The sequence below is a fragment of the Misgurnus anguillicaudatus genome, chromosome 16 (genome assembly GCF_027580225.2).
Source record: "Misgurnus anguillicaudatus chromosome 16, ASM2758022v2, whole genome shotgun sequence".
In the NCBI taxonomy this organism is placed as follows: Eukaryota; Metazoa; Chordata; class Actinopteri; order Cypriniformes; family Cobitidae; genus Misgurnus; species Misgurnus anguillicaudatus.
Genome location: NC_073352.2, coordinates 17,113,813 through 17,137,550, shown reverse-complemented (window position 1 = coordinate 17,137,550; position 23,738 = coordinate 17,113,813). Strand labels below are relative to the sequence as shown.

Below are 23,738 nucleotides of genomic sequence, written 5' to 3'. Positions count from 1 at the left end.
TGTTTTTTTCGGAATCTGCATGCATTCACACATACCGTAAAGACACATGACATATTTTTTCCACAGCATCTGAAGTTTGCTAATTATCCGTGATTTATCTCTCGAGAAACCATGCACATGCATTTTAGTTTATGGTAATATCATAAGGAGCACGTGATGTGCTGTTCTGCCATACTGGTGAGTGATCTCAGCTTCATCGTGGATATTCACAAGCTCCCTGATCTCTGTTTTAGTCCAGTTTGCCGACATTTCATGTGAATGTTGATCTGCATTTAAATCCTGCATTTAAAGAGCTCAACCATAACTTCTCAACCATAACTTCTGGTTGCGATGACACGCTCGTCCTCACTACAACATGCCCTGTAACCTCTTATGGAACGGCTGAAATTCCACAAGGGGGCGTATTTGTTCCTCAGACGTTGCACAATAAACGTGACATCCGAACAGTGTTGCCAACTTGGTGACTTTGTCGCTAAATTTAGCGATTTTTCAGACCCCTTCAGCGACTTATTTTTTATAAAGCGACTAGCGACAAATCTAGCGACTTTTTCTGGCATTGTTGAAGACTTTTGGAGACTTTGTGCTCCACCCCCATCCCAAAGCACTCACAGGTGGCCTACTCCTCGCGCAGTAGAGCAAAGTCTCTCCCAGCTGTAGTCAGGGCAGGAGATGTTGTACATCTCTCCGCATGCAGACGGCATAATCGTGCATGCGGGAAGCCGGAGCTGCCTGATCCCGCGATGGCTTACATTTATGGCGGGATGTAAATAAATGGTCTTTTAATAAAATAAATCACTGTACAAAAATGTAAATATGAACATATTTGTTTCATTAGAACAGAAGCAGTTAAAGAACGGGAAAACATTGTTATGCATTCATGTGTGTTGAAATTACATTTGTGATCGTTCATAGAGAAAGAGAAACGTGAAAAAGCCAATGAAGTAAGAATGCAAATACGACGTGATGACGTCACTATTATGCTAATGACGGAATGACATAATCTAGCGACATTTAGCGACTTTCCAAGCAAGCTTTAGCTACTTTCCATTGAAAATAGTTGGCAACACTGCATCCGAATATATTCATTATAAATCGTGAATGAAAAGTGAGATTAGAACGAATGTCCGTTAATGAACTAATTGTATACACTATTTATATTGTATTTCGGTCAGAAACGTCAAGATTGTGAGATGAACAAATCGTTTTGGATTAAAATGCTTGGATATTCCATTACCTTGGACTTTTGGGGATTTATGAACAATTTGTTTTGGACAATTTCACTGAAGCGGATAAAGGGAAGATTTTGAAGGTAAGTAAATATCCTAAATCGGTGCCGCCTGGTTCAGGTAACTAACAACTAGATTACAGTTTTATGACTTCTAAAAATCATATTATGCTTTGTGTGTGCGCTTAGTGGAATCCCGAAAGTCTAAGCTTTTCAACGATGTGCCGCTAGACCGTATATTTTGAAGATTTAAAGCTTCAAAGTTACAATGACGTTTATGCAGCCTCACGTGAGAGGGAGGGAGTGTAACGTGTACGGCACAGTGTTCCTTATCAGGTTAAGGCATTGCATTCCGTGAAGTTTACGGGAATGTTACTACACTGTAGGTTCTCTTTACGGGAGCGATCCCAAAACATTGACACAGAAGCCTCTCTTACAATTTTACGTAAATTATCTGGGACCAAAGTGCTGTGTGAATGGGGTTTATGTCTGGTGTTACTCATATATACACCAGCAGTGTACAATGAACACTGGCGATTTTACTGTGTAACATTAATAAATGCATGTTTGCTAATGCCTTTGTAAACAAATACAACCTTAAACTGAGTGTTTATTATTGTCTGAACTTTTACTATAAAAGGGAGTCATTAATCACACAATTATTCTCACATTTATTTAATTGCTTATAATTATGATCCTTTGCATTTATTTACAGTCAGTGTGTATATACAGAAAGTGTGTGTAAATATGGCTGTTCTCACAATAAGCATCACAGACTTTATTATCCAACAGCAATAAAACAATAGTACATTTGGCTTACTGTACTATTTAAAGGGATAGTTCACCCAAAAATGAAAATTCTGTCATCATTTATTCGTTCTTATGTTGTTACAAACCTGTACAAATTTCTTTGTTCTGATTAAAACGGAGGAAGATATTTTGATTCATGTTTTTAGTCAAACCATTCATGAGTCCCATTAACTCTTATGGTATTTTTTTTCCTACTATGAAAGTGAATGATGCTCATGATTGGTTTGGTTAAAAACATTCTTTAAAATATCTTTCGTTGTGTTCATCAGAACAAAGAAATGTAAAAAAGTTTGTAACAACATAATAGTGAAAAAGGTTCACCATTTCCTTTAAGCTTTAAAAAAATGACGTTTATCTCCTCAATATATATACCTACATACACATTTCTATTTGAATCCAATCTCTCGACAGTCCTCAAGATGTCTAAACACTCAGCTGAAAGAAGGTCACAAAGCACTGCTGCTATAGAATTGACAGCAAGTCAATCCGATGAAAATCGAATGTGTGAATAATAGATGTGTGGAATAAGAATTGCATCCACCCACAATGCATTTCTCCTGCATCTCCTTTGTACGGCTCATATCATCTGCTGGTTTTTGTGAATGCAATAATAGACTGTGAGATGCTGTAATAGACTCTTCACTTCATCGCCTCTCAAACACTCCCTCTCTCCTTTCCTGTGTCTCTATAAACACGTTTCATTTATGCTTTTCATCTATAGAGCTTCAATGACCTTTAAGGAGGCTTGCAACAAACTTTAACAGCCCATGTCATCTTCTGTATGCACCATGCACCTGTTTATTTATTTCAAAATGCTTTAAAATGGGTCACCAGTTGCACCACTTTTTAATTTAATTTTGTCATTTTATTATGATCAATCATTTGAGATGTGTATTTAGTAAATAACTTTTACTTACAATAATTAGAGATCCTAATGATTGTTTTGGGGTGAATTTGCATTAAATATCCACATGTTTGATAATTCGGAGGGATCACGTGTCAGTTTGAGTGGGCATGGCCCTTCTGGCTGTGTGCGTAGGTGGGTGACTGAGTCATTTTGGGTGTAGATGTTTATGTGGGTTGTAAAATGGACTGTGTATTTGTGTTGTTTGCTGTGTGTGTGTGTGTTCAGAGTGATGGTGACAGAGAGAGTCTCATTAACACAGGCTTTGTCTCCTGCAGCGATAGTGACATTGAGCTGCCTTCTGCCCGCTCCGTCCTGTACAGATTCACTCTCATCCGCTCAGATGAACAGATGAGGCAGGACGAGCCAACACAGCGGGCTGTTTCTTCTCTAGCTTAATGTCAATTAACAGTCAAAACATCTCGAATTAACCTACAAGACTGACAAGAAATGAGATGTGATGGAGTAGATCATGTTACGCGCTGCCCTTGACCCTTCATTACTATTCCCCAACTCCACTTTTACTTTGAATTCTTTTCACATGTTTCCCAGTATTGGATATTTTTATCCCCCCTATTTGTGCACTTTATTTTAGCCTTTTTCACTCCACCTTGATTAATTTCTCTTTTTGTTAACGTTTCTCAATATCTCTGCCTCTTGCAGGGAGTTTATCTCAGGTTTGAGGAGCTTCAGTCAGTTCTACAGTGGGCTCGGAGAGGCTTTGTGCAGTAAGGAGACGACAACACTCAACAGCTCCCTCTGCTGGAATGGACAAGAGATGACAGACAAGTGAGTGGTACATTGGCCGCAATGATAATTGCACAACTCTATGCATACTAATACTCAGGGGCATAGGAACCATCTGAAAAGTGGGCTTGCTTTATTAATATTAAATAGGTGGCATAACATTCACGCAGTAGTCCTTGCTGAAAGGCAGGTGAAGTGCTAGCCAAGCATCTTTACACGTCCCTGAGGTGGGGTCCACAAGCCCTAAGTGGACAAGTTCAAATGAAAGTTGTTGTTTTTTTAAGCTATTGTCGTACAATTACGTGTTTAAATATTAAAACTGATTTGATAAGGATTATTGTAAATACATTTTTTTTATTTATAATTTTTTTTTATTTTTTAAATGAATGATTAATAATTAATGATCTATTTGATTTGTAGTAGATTTGTAGTGGTTCTCTAGTGAACAATAATTCACAGAGACTGTGAGAAAAAAACAATTACTCAGATATAAACTAATACATCTCTTATATTATTATGACACGTTGCTTTTTCCAGTTAATTGTATTATTTATTAATAAACTGAACCCTTTAGTGAACATTGATTCATTTTATGTTAGTGTTGTCATGCTGCTCTTTTATAAATGCATTAAGGAAAAGCTATGTATATCCGTTAGTATGGCACTGTTAGCAGCAGTGGCGACCGGTGACTTCTTTTTTCGAAGGCGCACGATGCAAAGTTCGTCACAACATGTATGTAGCCCGTCATGTGTGTGGTTCGTAATTTCAAAATATGTGTTCTGCACGTCGAGTGATCCTGTGTGCATCACGCATCTTGTCAAAATAAGTGCTTGCTGTAGACGCGCCCAAAGGGTTTATGATGAAAGAGGCACTCACGTTTGCCAGATACTCGTATAATCTCATGTGTAATCAGAGTTTAGTGTTATGTGAGTGTCTTGCGTGTATTTTGTGAACGTGAGCGTCTCTTTTATCATAAAGGGTTTTGACGCTTGTGCAGCAGGCACTTATTTTGACAAAACACGTGATGCACATGGTTAATATGACGGAACAAACACATATTTTGAAAACACAAGCAACACACATGACACTCCGAACACTTATTTTGAATTTGCGCCCCTCGGATGAGCAGTCACGAGCCGCCTCTGGTTAGCCCTTTTAGGCACTCTGCTTCATCTCACAGTGTATTGCTTATTATGTATTAACCAATCAGCATTCAGGACTCTTGACTCGCAGTACGCTCTATTATTATTATTTTTTATTAACTGTCAGTTTTTACTAAGTGGGTGAAAGTAGCATATATTACAATAGATTGAGCCTCTTAAATGGTTTCCAATATTGCTCCAATCTCAAAATGGCCCTAAAGATACATACTGCACCCGAGCTTGTCACAAATCTTGATGTCTAAAAAGCTTTTTGAATAAAACGGAGACAGCATAAGAGGCTGCTAGTCGAGCGGACGGGTGTATCTAATGAGTTTGGCTGACTATAGTTTTAGTTGACAGACAGCAGGGTGCACTTTTAGAAAAATGGTACAAAAGCGGTTACTGAGACGGTACCTTTTAAAAAACCTTTTGGTAGCAGTATGTAGGCACCAATGTATACCTTTTAAAGTATCAATATTCACCTTTTTTTAATGTGTGTGTGAATTGTGATGAGGGGTAATTGGGTATTGGGTGATGTTGTTGCCAAGTGTTCGGCCAATGACATCCTGTGCCTGGTTCTCCACATGCCCTTTGGAACCTAAGTAAAAAGCGGCAATATTTTGGCACACCATGTCCCTTCTCTCTCATTCATATGTTAGTAATTTGTGATCAGGTTAAATTATTTGTTTCCTCACATAATGTCTTGTTCTGTTTAAATGAATCAGACTTTCTCATCACTGTCTTGTATGTGGGCATATGTGTAAGCATTATTCATTATGTGCAGCTGTTTCTAGTAAGTACAACTGAGAAGTGAATGGGGTGAATTTGCTTGGGCAAAACAGCATAGCAAACAGTTGGCCGTAAGGGACAGACAGCTGTGCCAGGGAGCTCTCGGCCCCTCAGGAGTTAATTAAGATCCAAAAAAGGCAAGACAAAAAAAGTAGACAAAGATTAGTGGGAAAACAAGTTTGTTGTGCCAAATGTCTGTTGAATCTCAATGTCATGCATTGACCGCTAGTGAAATATCATAATTAATTCTGGAATGTGTTCAGATTCATCTTTTGCAGCGCATTGAAGACAGGGTGATGTGTTGGGAAGGCAGCCATCATGATTATGCAAAAAATTTCACAATTTTAGTGGCCCTGATTAATTAAATAGTCAGCTAAAAAATGTCAAATAATAATCTAAAGTAAACATTTAAAGCTACTACAGCATTCTGTTCATTCTTTTACATAAAAGATCAAAGAGAAGCTATGCAGAATTTTTTTTTAAATAGTTTATATTGCAAAAGCTGCTATGACTGTAAGAATTGGTTGTAGCATTGCATGAGTAATGTATAGACAGTTTGTCCTGAAGAAGTTGGGGTGTTAATATTTTTGTGTGTCACTAAAACCGGTGCTGATTTTTACTACCCAGTCTCCTGAGGATGCGTATAAATAGCACGAAGTGTAAAACTCGTGCAATACATACGCCAAATTCCACTTTGGCGTGCATATGATACGCAAGTCCTTCCCATTCACTGGGCACCTTTTTTTGTCGTTTTATTTATTGGTTTCTCAATTTTTTTCTGTTTTTTAAACCATTTTCGCTTGGGTTTAGGGTTAGATTTTAGATTTGCTGAATGGGGTTATTTAATATACAGGTTTCTCCATGTTTTTGTCCATATTTAAGCCATGGTCGCTTGGAGTTAGGGTTAGAGTTGGTGTTTGGGTTAGGATGTCATTTTTATATAAAAAAAGTTGTTCTAACCCTAAACCCAAGCAAAAATGGTAAAAAATAGCAAAAAAAATTGAGAAACCAATAAATAAAACAACGAAGAAAGATGCACCGTTTAAGTGAATGGGAAGGACTTGCATATCATGTACACGCCAAAGTGGAATATGGCGTATGTATTGCACGAGCTTTACATCTTCAGGAGACTGGGCTCGATTTTTACCTTCAGTTTTAGCATCCCTCATATCTAAGAAATTGCTGGGTAGCATTTTGCTACCTAGCATTTTGAGTTAAAACAAGTTAAATTACAAACCAACAGGGAGTATTAGGGAAACATCAACCCAGCATAGGTTTATTTATTACCCAAGGGTTGGGTTTGTTCATAATAGGTCTTATCAGTACATGGACAGTATTGCTGATTCCTTTATAAAGGACGTAGCAACCTATTTTTTTTATCTAGCCACCTAAAAATGTGTAAATTCTCAAGAAAGATTTGAGAAAAATTGTATTGTATGTGTTTCCGAAGTCTTTCTCATGTTCAATAACATCCATCTCCTTCAGCTGTCCTCCTGCTAGCTCTTGAATCTCATGAATATTTCTCAGGGTCTCAGTAGGTTTGGGCAGTAGAGCGTGCTGATCTCTGAGGGCTTCTCAGCAGGACCATGAGTCTGAGCAGGTTTACTGTACTCATGGGCTCTAGTACGAGAGTCTGGTCCAGACTGTACAGCCACAGGGTGTTGATGTCATTTCCTGTAGTAGCAGCTGGGTTGCATGTGTTCCCGCTGTATGATCATGCCTGTGCTGGATTGTTTTAGTTTTTAGGAGCTTTAATAATGATGTCTCAATGCCAATAAAATAGATTAACTTGTGTAATACAGAAACGATCTAGATTAAATCCCTTTGCTTTGTCCAGCTCTATTCTGCAAGTTTAATTCATGTTAAAGCGATACTCCAGCCGAATATCAAAATTACCCCATGATGTACTCACCCTCAAGCCATCTGAGATACATATGTCATCATCTTTTAGACGAACACATTTGGAGTTATTTTAGTAAAGGTCCTTTTTTTCCCAAGCTTAATGTGAGAAAACATGGATCAGGAAACAACGTCTGCCTTTGAAGCTCAAAAAAGTGCATCCATCCTTCACAGAAGTAATCCACATGGCTCCAAGGGGTTAATAAAGTTCTTTTGCGGTGAATCAATTTGATTTTGTAAGAAAAATATCCATATTGTAAACTAGCTTTCAATAATGACGCCATCTTGGACAATAGGCTTTATGCCCAGCTGCACTACTTCCTGAACTTCAGCCAGCTCCATGTTTCCTGTCTGCCATTATAGGACAAACTGATGAATCCAGGTGTGTCTGATTATTGTTGTTGTGACTACTGAGGTCAGGCACACCTGGACTAATCAGTTTGTTTGTGACTACTGAGGTCAGGCACACCTGGATGAATCAGTTTGTCCAATAATGGCAGACAGGAAACCAGGAGCTGGCTTAAGTTCAGGAATAAGTGCAGCTAGGCATAAAGCCTATTCACAAGTGTCACTGCGCAACATACGAATGGCAACCAACGCTCACTACGCGAAAACACATGGCATCGTTACCAAAAAGCTACCGGAGATATTACAACTAATACAGTTTGAAATATTGAGTTTTCTTTTAAAAAATTGCAATTACCTGCAGAAAACCTTTATAAACCTATTGGAGCCGTGTGGATTACCTCTGTAAAGGATGAATGTAGTTTTTTAGTGCTTAAAGTCAGAAGTTGTTCCCTGTTTTCTGCATTACAAAGCTGGAAAGATTATAGGGACATTTACTAAAATAGCTCAAAATGTGCTTGTCTTAAAGATGATGGACATGTGTATCTTGGCTTGGTTTAGGGTGAGCAAATCATGGGCTTTTTTAATATTTGGCTGGAGTTCAATGCAAGTATTATATATAATTTGATATGCATGCATTGTATTTAATTTGACAGTATTATAGAATATAAATTTTATGAAATGCATATAGATCACAGGGGCATTTTAAAAAATGTGACTTTTTTATTTTTATGCCTTTACTACGCAAACTGAAAAATTAATTACACTCACCTAAAGGATTATTAGGAACACCTGTTCAATTTCTCATTAATGCAATGGTGTAATGGTGTGGGGGATGTTTTCTTGGCACACTTTAAGCCCCTTAGTGCCAATTGGGCATTGTTTAAATGCCACGGCCTACCTGAGCATTGTTTCTGACCATGTCCATCCCTTTATGACCACCATGTACCTATCCTGTGATGGCTACTTCCAGCAGGATAATGCACCATGTCACAAAGCTCAAATCATTTTAAATTGGTTTCTTGAACATGACAATGAGTTCACTGTACTAAAATGCCCCCCACAGTCACCAGATCTCAACCCAATAGAGCATCTGGTGGAACGAGAGCTTCATGCCCTGGATGTGCATCCCACAAATCTCCATCAACTGCAAGATGCTATCCTATCAATATGGGCCAACATTTCTAAAGAATGCTTTCAGCAACTCGTTGAATTAATGCCACGTAGAAGTAAGGCAGTTCTGAAGGTGAAAGGGGGTAAAAGACAGTATTAGTATGGTGTTCCTAATAATCCTTTAGGTGAGTGTATAATCCCTTGTATGGCCATACATTCAGAGAGCTTCTTTGGATATGTTGAATGCCAAGTATCTTACATACAGTCTTGGGTTACTAAGTAATTAGTTACTGTAATTGAATTACTTTTTCCTTAAAAAAATAAAGTAAGGGATAACTCTTAATTTTCCTGTAATTTAATTACAATTACTTCTGATGTAATTGAACTAAATACTCTTTTGCAGTTTCCAATTCTCACTATTAACTAGTTGGTTATTAGCATTATAATTACTGAGATATTGGCTGTTTATTAGTATTTAAAAAGCACATATTAATGCCTGATTCTACAAAACCTTATTCCAGTTTCTTAATCCTACCCAATTCCTACCAATACTGAAACTTAGCAACTACTTTACTAAGTTTTAATAAGCAGTATAGGAGCATAGTGAGGCAAAAGTAGTTAATAGTTAGTTAAAAGTGAGAATTGGACCTCACTAAAAGTGTGACCAGAATAATTAATGTACTTTTATGTGATTTATTCAAGCTGTTTCAAGCCTATCTTTGTATCATTTACTAAAAAGGATTTAGAAAGTAATTAGTAACTTACCCAACACTGCTTACATAATACACATTGATCTTACATATTAACATGTATATCATCAAATATAATTTAAAATACAGTATGATGTCGGAGCCGATGGTGTAGTGGGCAGCGTTCCGCCACGTGGTGCTTTTGCACTTTTGGCGACACGAGTTCGATTCCTGGCTCGTGGTCATTTGCCGATCCTATACCCCTCTCTCCTCCCTGTACTGTCATGTCCACTGTCAAATAAAGCCAAAAATGGCCAAAAAATATTAAAATTCAGTAAAGTATAATTACTGGACTTGTTTAAACAATTTAACTATGCAAGTCTATTCAACCTACTTTTTAAAGTTTTGACTTGTGATAAGTTGACGTAACTTAGTAAAACAAGTTAACTTAATTTTTTATGTTTATATGATATCATTTTTTACATGTGTAACTTTTGCACTGTTGTTTCTACATCCCCTACCCTATTGCACCCATACAATGCAACAAAATTAATTTGGTGTCTTTATTCACACCACTGTCCATTCCATCAGTAAGAATAACTTTTCAGAAACCCGCTCTAAAGATGACCTGAGGTTGCTTGACCCAGGTCAGTTTTACAAAGATGGCACATCATGCATGAAGCTCGATGTAATCTCGTCCCCTATTAAACGCTGCCGATGTCTTCTGATCTTCTCCCTATAATGGTGCTCTTGTCTGTATTATTAATGTGATAATTAAGAGCGGGAGGTGAGCTGCCATCCAGAGTAATAAGAAGGATAAATAAGTATGGAAATGTAATTTGGCCTAATGAAGAAGCAGTGCATATAAAATAAGGCACTGTGAGAGATGAGTGGAGAAAACTGTTAAGGGTTATGTCATCTCTTAATATGGAGTATGAGGTCATATCTTCGGCTCATTTGTCCAGAAAGGCCTTTATCATGTGATGGGCTACTGCTCGTGCTCTCTGTGAGCCTGGACTTTAGCGGGTTATAGGTGGTATCACAACACTCTCCGATGTGTCACTCAGTGTCCCTCTCTCGCCCCAGCGCCCGTGTGCATCAACACTAATTAGGTTTTAATAGGGAGTAATTAACTGGAACACGAGTCCAAAAGACCCCGGGGGAAAAGAGGAACACTTGGGTGCAGACACACACGCACACGTTTAAAACAGTTGATGATGCCCAACATATGCTCCAGTTGCTCAGTAACATTTAGATGCCAGCACATGTTTGACCCAGTTGTGTCTTGTGTTTTACAGTTGGGTTTAGTATGTGTGTTGAGAGCCAAAACAGAAATTGAGTATAAAAAACAGACTAAAAAAGCAGCTTACAGATTATGACTAACTACCAGACACCATTTATATTTATGCTTCTGTTTGTAGCGAGTTATTCATTTTAGCTTTGGGAAAAACCGAACAACAGAAGCCGCATGGGATAATTTATTCAAAAGCACAGATTTTTGTCAGATGGAAAGTACCTCATAAATTTCTGTCCTCGTGTGGCAGTCATGTGCATGCGGCCTGATGAAAAACAGAATTTATGAGTTAATGACTTTTACTCAGATTAGAGTTTCATTCATATTTTTACCTCCAGGTGGCAGTAGAGGCCAACAGTAGACGACTTGGACTACATTATATGTTTTTGGTCAAATACTTCTAGGGATACAGCTAAATAATAAATCGTATGTCATGATCGGTGATTTAAATGAGATATTTATTTTAAATAAATAGTTTAATGTTTTTTTCTCATATATTGGGATATCATGGCAGATCCAATAGTAAAAATGCTTATTTAACTGTTTACATTTAGTGTCTCAATATCTTAACTATATTTAAATTACTATGAATTTAGTAAATCCAGCTAATTTAATGTTTTCTAAAATAACCTTGATGTAATCAATATTGACCGAGTAAGCTCATGTCAAAAATTGAAAATAAAATAAAATCAATATTTAAAATCAATTAGACTATTAGACTTTATTAGATTATTCACAGGACTTCACAGACACGCTGTCAGAAAAAAGCTAAAAAAAATTTACCTTTTTCTGTCGTTTGGGTGGTACCCCTAAAAGTACCTTTTTGTACCTTTATGGATATACAGCACATAAAGATGTTGTACAATTTTATACCTTAAGGACCTACTGTGTCCTTTAAAGAGTAACTAAACCCTAAACCAACTTTTTTTAGTTAATGATCTGTAAGAATGGGGCTTTATTAGTGCTGTTCATTGATTTAATTAACTAAATTTGGGTATAAAGTGTTTCAATGCTACAATATATGGTATAAAAACGTCTGAGTGCTGCCCTCTTCAGGTTGAATGGTGGCTACTGCAGTTGAATTTTTCTGTTGGATGTTGCGGTACTGCGTGATGTAAGCAGTACGATCCTACGTAAGCAGGTTCAAGCTCACCACACCCTTGCAGTGTTTCCCACAGGATTTTGAGGAGACTGCAGTGGTGATGACGTCACCCGCTAATTAGCATATATGTGATATCATCATGCCGTGTTTGCGTTTGATCTAGTGTTGGCACCTGAAATATGTTTCACTACTCTTTGATCTGTATCTGTATTATATATCAAATTATATTTTAAGCCAAATTAAGCTGTTTTAAATAGTGAAATTAATGTAAATGGGAATCATGATAATTCTATTTGTGGGGGCCAGTGTTGATTCTGTGGTAAAACAATTAATGGGAAACCCTGCCTTGTTATGATCTCACCACACACTTGGTACGAGCTCAGTTCATCCCCTCTATCTCCATTGGGGTCTGCCCACTTTTCTTGCAAAACACACTTGTAGCCAATCAGCAGTAAGGGGCGTGTCTACTAACTGACATTGTTGCCTGGGTTGCGTATGTGTGGGGGGGGGGTCTACCAAAAGAAGGTCCAGATTTTATTGGGGTAGGGGCGTGTTTGTTTAATTGATTTCAAATGTCAACATTTGCTTTCAGAGATCATGCACCCCACCTTTAACTGCACCTTTAAAGGTTACAAAAATCCTTAAGGTACAGTAATGTACCCCAAAAGGTACAACACAATTATATAATGTATAAGTACAAAACAGTAGTATAGGGTACTACTACAACGACAGGTACAGTTTTAAACCAATGCAGTGTCACATTTAGCGTTACACTTTATTTTATTTACTAAAAAATGTGTTAGCAAATGCTGTATAACCAGCCTGTAGTAGGCTATTTAATGGCCATTTGTGTAGTGTGACAACATCCCCAGATGTTAAAATCTTCTTCTGAGCAGTATATGTTATAAATGTTCTGCTTTTTTGTAGCCAAGACTTTAAAGTATGTGCCTATAAATAATACACCTACCCACCTCTAAGTCTGTGCGTGTGTCTTATGTTTTACAGGTTTTCTGGTCCAGGTCTGAAAAGAGTCCATCCTCACGGGCACGGCTCCGAATCCAGACAAAAACCTCCTGAGCCCGTCATCAGCCAGATCATAGACAAACTCAAACACATCAATCAGGTGAGTTCACGCTCTATATTTCAAACATGCTTTGTACATGTGAACTTTACAGCAAACATCTGTGAATAATCACAATATTCCAAGCACGCTGTCCGTCAGCAGGCAGACGTGCGGTCATGCATAAACCTGTCACCTGTTATATGTCCCGTCACGAACGTCTGCCCATCATCGCAGACAGATGCACATGTCTGAACACTCTTGTTTGGCACAACACTCTTGTACATTATCAGTGGGTGCGATATAGGGGCTGCCGGTATCTGTGTATTACTGCAGACAAAGCAGAACCTTTCATTGACTTTAAAAAAGAAAAGCTGTGTGACGTCTCACCTGTACAGCATGTGGGGTGTGCATTTCTGGGCGTGTCCGCTTATGTTTCATGTACGGCACCTTCTCTGTTGTAACCGAGAGCCCACACTGATATATGACCCTTTAGTGAGTCCTGAGAGAACAGCATCTGGCTCATCTAGACAGAGGAAGTCAATGAGGGAGATCTGAAGGACGCTGCTTTCCGCACTTCCTTTATACCTTGAGGATGTGTGGTTTTGGATGGATGCAACCGTAATATGAAAAGCTCTAGGCTAGAATTAGTAAAGCTGAATACGAGTAGGTGTGTATATCTATTACTAAGCGTATAACAGCTCCTGTGTTCCTGTAGCTTAATTGGTAGAGCATTGTGTTAGCTGCATGAAAGGTCATGGGTTTGATTAGTACTAGGGGACACACATACTGATCAAATGTATAGCCTAAATGGGCTGTATACATTAAAGGGTTATCCAAAATGTTGATGTCTTTCTTTGTTTAGTCGAGAAGAAATTGTGTTTTTTTTAGAAAAACATTCCATGATTTTTCTCATTTTAATGGACTTTAATGGACCCCAATACTTACATTAACCATTTTAATGCAGTTTAAAATTGCAGTTTCAAATGCCTCTAAACGATCCCAAACGAGGCATAAGGGTCTTATCTAGCAAACGTCATTTTTTGCAAGAAAAATAAAAAATATGCACTTTTAAACCACAACTTCTCGTCTTCCTCCGGTCATGTGACGTGCCAGCATGACCTCACGTAATATGTCATCACGTCAAGAGGTCACGGATGACGTATCGAAACTACGCCCCAGTGTTTACAAGTGTGGAGAAAGAGGACCGTTCCAACGTTGTTGTATGTGGAATGATACTAATTAATGTCTTTGTGTCAGTTTATTGTTTAAAGTGGTTCGCAAATGTGCGTTTCATGTAACAAGTGACATTTCGACATCATTACACAATTACCTGAGGTTGCGCTGGCGTGTCACAATACCGGAGGAAGATGAGAAGTTGTGGTTTAAAAGTGCATATTGTTTATTTTTCTTTCCAAAAATGACAATTGTTTCGCTAGATAAGACCCTTATGCCTCGTTTGGGATCGTTTAGAGTTTTTTGAAACTGCAATTTTAAACTGCATTAAAACTGTTACGTGTTGGGGTCCATTAAAGTCCATTAAAATGAGAAAAATCCTGGAATGTTTTCCTCAAAAACATAATTTCTTCTCGACGGAACAAAGAAAGCCTCTGCCAAGTGCATAAATTGAATTTTTTGAAAAAAAAAAATTTGTCTTATATATAAAATATACTCTTGACATCTTTCATATTAACTGAGTAATTTCTTGTCAAAGATTGAAATCAATGTGAAATCAATTACTGAAATCAAACTTTGATGCTAGATTTAGGATTTCACACCGACAAGGTGACACACTGTATGCTTTATGCATAATACTGTTTTTAGGTAAGTTTGGCAGTTTGATTCACCTCGCACACACAGCTATGTGCCGCCCATGTTGATAGACAAGTAAATTGCGAAAGATCTCTCAGATAAATGCATCCGCTGCCCCTATAAACACATCAGCCACGCACACACATAGGCTATTATGGATTCCAGGGTTGTTAGTTAGACTGTGTGTATATGTGATGTTTTTGCTATGGCATTTTTTGAAGAACCCAGCTGCAATCTCATGAGAATAAAGTTACAATCCTACTTTCAGACAATACCCTAAATGAGAGCTTAACTAGCCACAACAAAATCCAATCCCACAAGTCCCTGCAGTATAGTGACTGATCTCATGGCATTAGAATGAATATACAGCCCACATACAGTTGAGAAATCAAAACTGATTTACTTTGACTGCTGGTGTTGCCTTTATTTTCACCAGAAGAAACTCAAACATGTTTTAATCAAACATTCAGATCACTTTCCCTTCAATGGTGAGATAATAGTTTGCATCTGCTGTTGTCTGGCACTGTGCTAATATGTGCTCTCATTTGTGTTACTTCCCAGGGCAGATGGACAGAAAACTTATATCAGGACTGTTTCAGTCTGAATATTTGTCACTTTTCTTCACCAGTTGATTCTATAAAAAATTTGGGTGTGGACCCATTTGATTTTATAGAGCAATAAGGTTTTGGGGCGTTTTAAATATCTCGGTTCCCGAAGCATATAGCGTGACAAGCGCGTGTCCCAAAAAGTGTTAGTATAGCGTCACTAGAGACGGCTTGTTGGCTGAGGTTTGGTCAGCCTTTTCTGAAACCGAGACGTTAGGGACTGCGCTACCCAGCGAAAAGACCAAACGTAACCCTCCCTCTGCTCCACAGACCCCTTTTTCTCACGCCTGATGATGCTGATGTAATGGCTCCATGGGGCCAAGTTTAGAGTGCAGCTTGCTGCTATAAATGAAGAAAAAATGACTTTGTGATCAAACTATTCCAACTCGGCAAGTACTCAAAGAGTTTGTTTGTTCCTATCTGCTTGCCTAAACATGATTCAGAGACGGATCTCTCAGGCGTCAATGTATATCAGGCTCTGTAGATACTGTATCTTCATGTACTGTACCTATTATTAAAATATATATATTACAGTATGCTTATCTGCTGAATGGCAAATGTGTTAGGAGATGAAACTGACGGTACATATCCTCAGACGGTGTCTGCTTGTGTTTGTAAGTGTCAGACATTTATTCGTGTTAATTCATAAGAGTTGTGGTTCTCTGTTTATATTGGAATCGTATTTCTTGTCTTTTATAAACTGTTTACTTCCTGTGTGGAAAATTGGTAAATTAAAAACTTTTCTCCTTAGTTTACTTGTTTTTGGTGAGAAATAAACTTAATGAATGTGTAAAATTTTCCTGGATAGATGAGATCAACACATGGGAAAAACTGTCCCTTTATAAGAAACCCTGCAAAAAAACAGGCGGGACACAAGTAATTTGTAAAAAAAAATGGCAAAAAATGTTCCTAGCTCTCACTGGGGTGGTACCCTTTTAAAAAGTACACCTAAAAAGTTTTTATAATAGTACCTCAGAGGTACATATTTGTGCCAAAAGTAAGGGAAAGCAGAGGAGAAAGTACCATTTTTTTTTAAATAAAAACTTCACTTTAAAAGATAATGTTATAGACCGAGACATATTTTTTGCTGTGGTAATAATAACTTATAAGTGTGGTCTATCCATACCAGGTGGAATTGAAAAAAATGTAAAACGACTTCAGTATAATTCCACTTTAAACATAAGTAGTGAATTGTTACTTTCGACCCCACCTGCAGTGACGAAAGTAACACAACAAAACAAGATTGATTTGACCTATGACCTGGTAAATATGTAACTGCAGACATATTTTGTAATTTATCTTTGTAAAAAATAATGAAATTACATTTTTTATTTTAAATTTCAGTTTTATCAAATGTTTCAAAAGCAACCAACAGTACAAACTTAAATTGTTGAGAATAAAACAAGCTTTCAACAGTTTGAACACTATGAAAATTAAATCAAATCAAATTATAATAATGTCAATTTTCAACATAAACAACATTATTAGCAGCAGGACAAAAGTAACATGTGCTACTTTCGTCCCGACAGGATCTCCTCAAATTTAAACACGAAACACTTTTATTTTGAAAAACTCAGAGAAGTGAAACGTTAGGATGTGTTAGAGCACTTTGGTCCTGTCCCAAATGGCACACTCCGGACTTGTGGTCCTCCTCAGAGTCCACACTTTGATGACATCACGTAGTCCAGACTTTAGGGACCCTTAATGCGAGTCCACGTGGGTGCAACGGAGTCGTATTTTGGGACAGACTCGAGCGGACAGGGCCTTAATAACCTATAGATTGATCAGTACTTTAACACATGAAACCAGAAACACAACACGTTATAAGAACAAAAACCGGTTTAAGAATTTACTTATCATGGTTGAAAACACCTTTCTGGATCTACACGCGGAAAACGGTGAGTAAATAACACGATATTTGTCAGCTCTGTCACGGGTTGTGTGCCTAAGATGCTGTCATAGTTTGGAATGCAAATGTTATCAGGGCTCGGAGAAAATCGCTTTGTTACTTTCGTCCCGTGTTACTTTTGCCCCGGTTCTCCCGAGGGTACTCCCCCATTCTTTTTTTTGCAATGTGTGGGAGCAGTGTAAAATATAAGTTACTGGTAAATTGCTGCATTTTGTCTTGGTTACATCATATAGGCCCAAGAATTAAAATAAAGCGATAAGTAATTCGATCTAAGCTTTAAATGTTTTTCAAACATTTAAAATTTGAACTAAAATCTTTGCTGATAGACTAGTCAACAATTGAAGTGGATCAAAAAGTTTTCTAAAAGTTGTCTTAAAACCAATACACAATACTCGTTCTTGTCTTAGGACAACTTTGCTAAACGTTTTTAAACCACTAGTATAGTATATTTATGGGTAAAAATGCTAATAGACATATTAAAGACAAGTTACAGCGAATAACCTTGCAGTTGCATTTGTTGTACACGATTGTCATATTGTTTTGTTTTATTTGCTGTGTTGACCCATATTGTTTCAGTATTGTGAAAATTAACAAAACCGACAAGTTCTCTTTCAACAGACGCCCTCGCATACATTTAATTTGCGCAGATCGGCAAATTAGATTTTCATATTTGGAGAAATATGTCTTTCCGTTGGTGCCGTCATCAAAACCATCTGGACTTTCCAGAGTATTGAGTTACGGCTCAAAAAAGCTCTTTCCCAGTGGAGCTGAGGGGATAGCAGCGAAACACTGCAATTATCTGATTGGTCTTTGATTATAGTACTTCCCTTAAGCAGCAAGATGTGTCTGCCATGTGTAGTGCAGCGAGGTGAGGATATATTACATGTCAGTTCCCATGTTGTGCAAGATTTGTGGAATGTTCTTTGAAAATTAGATCTTCCGGTTTGATTTTTCGCATACGATGGGAAACAACTCTAGGCTAGATATCTTTCACGCAATTTTACTGACTCTTTTTCATTTCATTCTCTCACTTTCTCCATTTCTGGTTTTCTTTGAACTCCACCCTACATTTCTGTCTGAGCTTTTCTCCCATGTTAATCCATCTCTCCTTTCTGGATGTGTTGAGTTGTATGTGACACACTCCAGTCCTACAACTCTACTTCACTTTAATTGGATCCAGCGAGAGAGAGAGAGAAAGAGAGAGAGGGAGAGAGAGAGAGAGAGAGCGAGAGAGAGAGAGATGCAGGTAAGGCAGGAGAACAGACATCAAAACAAACCAGAGCTCTACACATTCCATCACACAGCCATATATCCTACTGCTGCCTCCAACAACAGACCTCAACACCTCATCTACACACACACACACGTTCTCTCACATACACATTAATGCAGCATCTGTATGTGCATTCACTGCATCGCCTTAACTTAAACGTTTTAAACATTTACTTAACTACACAAACAAACACAATCACCCCCCTTCACCAAAACAGACCTAGATCACCAATTGTCCGTTTAGTTCTTTATTCATGCAGCTAATTTATGATTCGTTGAGTTCTACTGAATGGCAGAAGTGGTTAAGGTTATTCAGATCGATGTTGCTCACAAAATAAACATTAATTTGTTAAGAATGCCCTGTATAGGAATAGAAATATTTGTTTCACAGCACTCTGGAATGCTTGATTCTGATTGGCCAGTGTCAACATTCCAAGGTTTGTTATTCTCAGATAACAACCGCCTGAAACTGATAACACAGTCTCATCCGGGTATTGTGATTCATCTTGACAGGTGCTATTTAACATTACAAATAAATGCAATATAAACAGTGGCGGCTCGTGAGTGCTCTTTCGAGGGACGCAAATTCAATAAGTGTGTTCGGAGTGTCATGTGTGTTGCTCAAGTTTTCAAAATATGTGTTTGTTGCGTCATGTGAACCATGTGCATCACGTGTTTTGTCAAAATAAGTGCCGGCTGCACATGCGTCAAAACCGTTTATGATAAAAGAGACCCTTACGTTCACAAAATACACGCAAGGCACTCCCTTAACAGTAAACTGTGATTACGCATGAGATTATGCGAGTATCTGCCAAGCGCGAGTGTCTCTTTTATCATAAACCCTTTGGACGTGTCTGCAGCAGGCACTTGATGCACACAGGACCTCTCAACGCGCAGAACACATATTTTGAAATGACGAACCACACACATGACGGGCTACATACATGTTGTGACGAACTTCGCATCGAGCGCCCTCGAAAAAAAGAAGTCACCGGCCGCCACTGAATATAAATATGCATAATGCTCTACCATAGGCATAATGCTCTATTCATACAGTTTATGAGGTTGTATTTACAAATAAAAAAGCCACTGTAATCCTTGTTGCACTTAAATGTTTAAGTTTAAACAACTTCAATTAATAAGTAATTTCATATTTTTTGACAAGTTAGAAGTTGCTATGATTTCTAAAAAATAAAGTAATAACTTAAGTCCATTATTTTTAAATTTACACCAACTACTCACTAGTCAAGAAAGATGACGTGTTAATTCAAGTTGTTTAAACTTAAACATTTAAGTGCAACAAGGAATTTTTTACATTGTATGAAGTTTGTGTCTTGGCATAAAAGTGATAGAAAACGTTTTTCTTCACAGAAGATTTGCATTGTTTTCAAATTAGCTAATAAAATATCTTATTATCAATTCATGTTTATCTATTTGCTCATGTGGCTAACATATCTGCTTTGCATTGAAGTCCCAGGGTCACCCTGACTGTTGGGATTTATTCTGCGATTCGGCTGGCTGTACATTATCCTGTACTTATCAATGCAAGCTAAATTTAACCAAATTCAGATTAGAACAAAGAGTATTTGGGACATGCCATTACAGTAGTTTTTATTGTATTTTGAAGTGCTGGTATTCTATCTGATACCATCACCTCTACCCAGGCCCGGATTGGCCATAGGGAAGACCGGAAGAATTCCCGGTGGGCCGGTCTATTTTTTTGGCCACAAGGCTCGGAGTCGTCATGCCACCAGGTTGAAGGTTGCTGTCCCTACGCTGCCAGCACTTACCTGTGAAAGAGTTTCAGACACGTCTATATTTGAGTGCGCTTGCCGTGCGTCCTGATACAAACGGCCACTAAAAATAAAAGGATACCAATTGCAAATTTTTAAAATCTTAAGTCATAGATGCAATAATGAATGGTCTATCAATAGTCATTATTATTCATCGTCTATTGATAACAAAAATCCATTTGATGCAAAACTCATCAGTTATACTGAAAACGTTATATGGATATAATGTTTTCTCAAGTAAAACAAAATTTTAACATTTGTTCTTTTATGACACAAGGTAGGACTACCTTACGTTATTTGGCAATGTACATGATCTAAGTACTAAAAATTAAGATAAGGTTTTTTATTTTCCCAGCTGTTTCCTCTGCATACTTGATAAATCTTGCTTGTGTATTTTTTCAACCCAACAAGACCCACCATTTTTATTAAAATAGAAATATAGGGGAAAACACAAACACATTTGTTCCTTTTTAGTTTTTGAATGTGTTTAATTGAATAATATTAAAATGCCTTATGATAGGGCTGCAAGATTATAGCAAAAATCATAATTGTTTAGAGTACTGTATTTGCATTGATTTGGAAATTATAGAATAGTGCACTATATATTGCAGACTTGTGTAGGCTACTGAGGATTTAATGAAATTATTTTAATATAGTCAGTCATGAACTAAAATGGGCCGGTCTAACTCCAGGGCTGAAAATGAGTCCCACTCCAGCCCTGCCTCTACCATAACACTTTCCGTTATAAGTTACTTTATAAACACATACAAAACAAGTTGTTTGCCAAGCAAAAGATCTTGAAAACGCTTAATTTGTTATTTACGTTTTGTAAATTTTCTCTCGTTGTTTTCTTTTGGCATGCTTGCATAAAGACACATGTGGTATGTAAAGTTAGGACACAGACAGTCACGGTTGCTTGAGTCTAAGTGCACACAAACAGATTTTTATAGGCAGACCCTCACTCACAGGCACATACACACTTCAAATGCAGTTTAATTGGGATTTTAGTGGATGCTGGTCTGTTTGAAGGTGTGTAGGTATGAGGGTTTCTTAAATAAACCGTGACACCTGACATGAAAGCAGTCTAGCAGGGCCTCCATAAATTTAGAGCGGGGGGGCTGGGTTTGACCCCGAGACCAGGACGTCCCCTGATGTCTCTGTTTTCACTGGTTGACCCTCACACCTCAATCACTTATATATCGTTGATATCTGCTTTTTTAGTCTTGATGTCTTTTCCTTTTGAGTACTTAAGCACGTTCATTGCCTTCATCCATCCCAACTGCAATCTCTGTCATATATCTCAGTTGTTTCTCATTCATAAAAATTGGATTAATTTAGGAAGCAAATGGAGACTTGGAAACTTGTTTTCTGTAGTGTTTTCACATTTATAACATTGGTCATAAACTTCCAGTTTTTCTGGAATTATTATTATTATTATGACACTCTACTATTTCTGTATGTCAACGCTTGTCTCATTCAGTCTGTGTTTTACTTCTCCCGAGAGCAAACTTAGGCAAAGATGATAATTAAATGAAACAACTGAAATTAAGTTAGCCATTATAGAGTAGCTGCCGCCAATTTTCTCTACATCTCTTTTCGTTAATACTCACATTTCCTCTCCACCCCTCCCCTTCTTCATCGATGTGTTCCTCTCTCCGCTGGTGGCTAGCAGGTCAGACAGAGCACATGAGAAGTCTTTTCCTCCCAATTAGTTGGCTACTAATGAGACTGGAGCCCCCCTCCCGGTCCTCTCCGCACCCTTCTCCATCCCCATTCCATAGGCCAGAAGTTTGATGCCCTCCTACTGCCACCAATCCACCCCCACCTATTCCAGCCCCCCTACTGGCTACAATTACTACCACACAGCCAGCCATGTTGCAGAGCTCATCTGTGCTGAGGAAATGGGGTCCCTTGACCAGAGAGGAATTTAATAATATACAAATCCTCAGTCACCGGGAAACCTGTTTACTAACAGGACACGTTTGTTAGGGTGTTAGGCTGGAAAGACTTCCTATGACATGGCAATAATACAGAGGAAGCTTCCTGAGACACGCTTTAGTTCTTACCATAATAAAGAAACAAAAAAGTTATATAATTTTTTTGCAGTGTTCAACAGATATTAATGAATATGGATGACCAGCTGCTTTATGTGTTAGCTTTCCTAACAAACACAATCCTTCATTCGATCATTCTTGCGCACAAAGTCATATATCACTGACTGTAGATAAAATGCATTGAGATCCAACACTCCGTGTGGGGAAGAGTCATGCAGGTGGAAGGTTATGGTTGTGTTGTTTCTCAGGCCGTAATGTAACCAAAGCCTCCCCTGGGCTGCCTGCGATATTTGGCTCTATGCGCCGTTTCTCATGGTTTGTCTGGATCTCCCAGCGTGAGCTGAGAGAGGAACCTTAGAGAAACACAGAGCTCCGTCAGCGGCCTCGCCGGGAAACACAACAGGAGCCTCTCGGCGGGTCAGAGGTCTCACTTCCTGTTTCCTCTCCGTGCGGGGTCATCAGAGGGTCCTGCTGCGAGGGATGCAGACCGCTCTATCTTGCTTTCCTTTTGTTTTAGGACCCTCGCAACTCAAATCACCGTCCCACAAGGCAGCGGCTATAGATTATGAGAGGAAAAAGATGTGCTTACACATGTGGAGAACTGCTCAGTGTCAGAGGTTGAGATAGGCCTGCAGTGAAACCTGGGAAATTATAACACACAGACGCACACATACACACTGTGTTTCTATTGGGAGAATTGCATTAGAAGTGCAGAGGTTCTGGGTTCACCTATTATTTTATTATTTGGGGACAAATGTGTATGAATGACTTGACCTGTATGAAAAGATGCAATGATACATTTTTGGTATATATGTGTGACCTATTAAGGGATGCAAAATTATGGGAATTTTCAAGGCTGGAAACTTTCCATGGGAATTAGCGGAAATATATGGGAATTTTAAAAAATGCAGAGTTGTCTATAACAGGGAACTTAAAATCTGGCAGCATAATTTTGTTTAAAACAACAAGATTTAATGGAATTTGAGTTTAATTTCTACCCTGCACATTCCTCAGTCACATGAACACAGCAAACTGCTTAATGAAGTGCCATTGAGGCCACACCCCCTGCATTTATTTGCATTCTTCTATAATATGCACAGAACATTTCCTGCACACAAAATAATGTTGAATGTTCTTTGCGTGTCAAAATCTTTGCATGTATTCAGGTAAATTA

At 38.1% G+C, this 23,738-nt stretch overlaps 1 protein-coding gene across 9 annotated transcripts in view; it reads left to right on the top strand.

Annotated features, from left to right (window-relative positions):
• Nucleotides 1–23,738, top strand: part of gpc3 (glypican 3) — a 160,858-nt gene that overhangs the window by 99,195 nt on the left and 37,925 nt on the right. For 7 of the 9 annotated variants that reach the window (XM_055178090.2, XM_055178093.2, XM_055178091.2 and 4 more), the window contains exons 5-6: nt 3,603–3,728; nt 13,065–13,182. In XM_055178090.2, the coding sequence (XP_055034065.2) occupies nt 3,603–3,728; nt 13,065–13,182 (244 nt within the window). Of the gene's footprint in view, nt 1–3,602; nt 3,729–13,064; nt 13,183–14,881; nt 14,903–15,492; nt 16,511–23,738 lie in introns of those variants that run through there. The other 2 variants (XM_055178092.2, XM_055178097.2) reach the window with 2 other exon arrangements.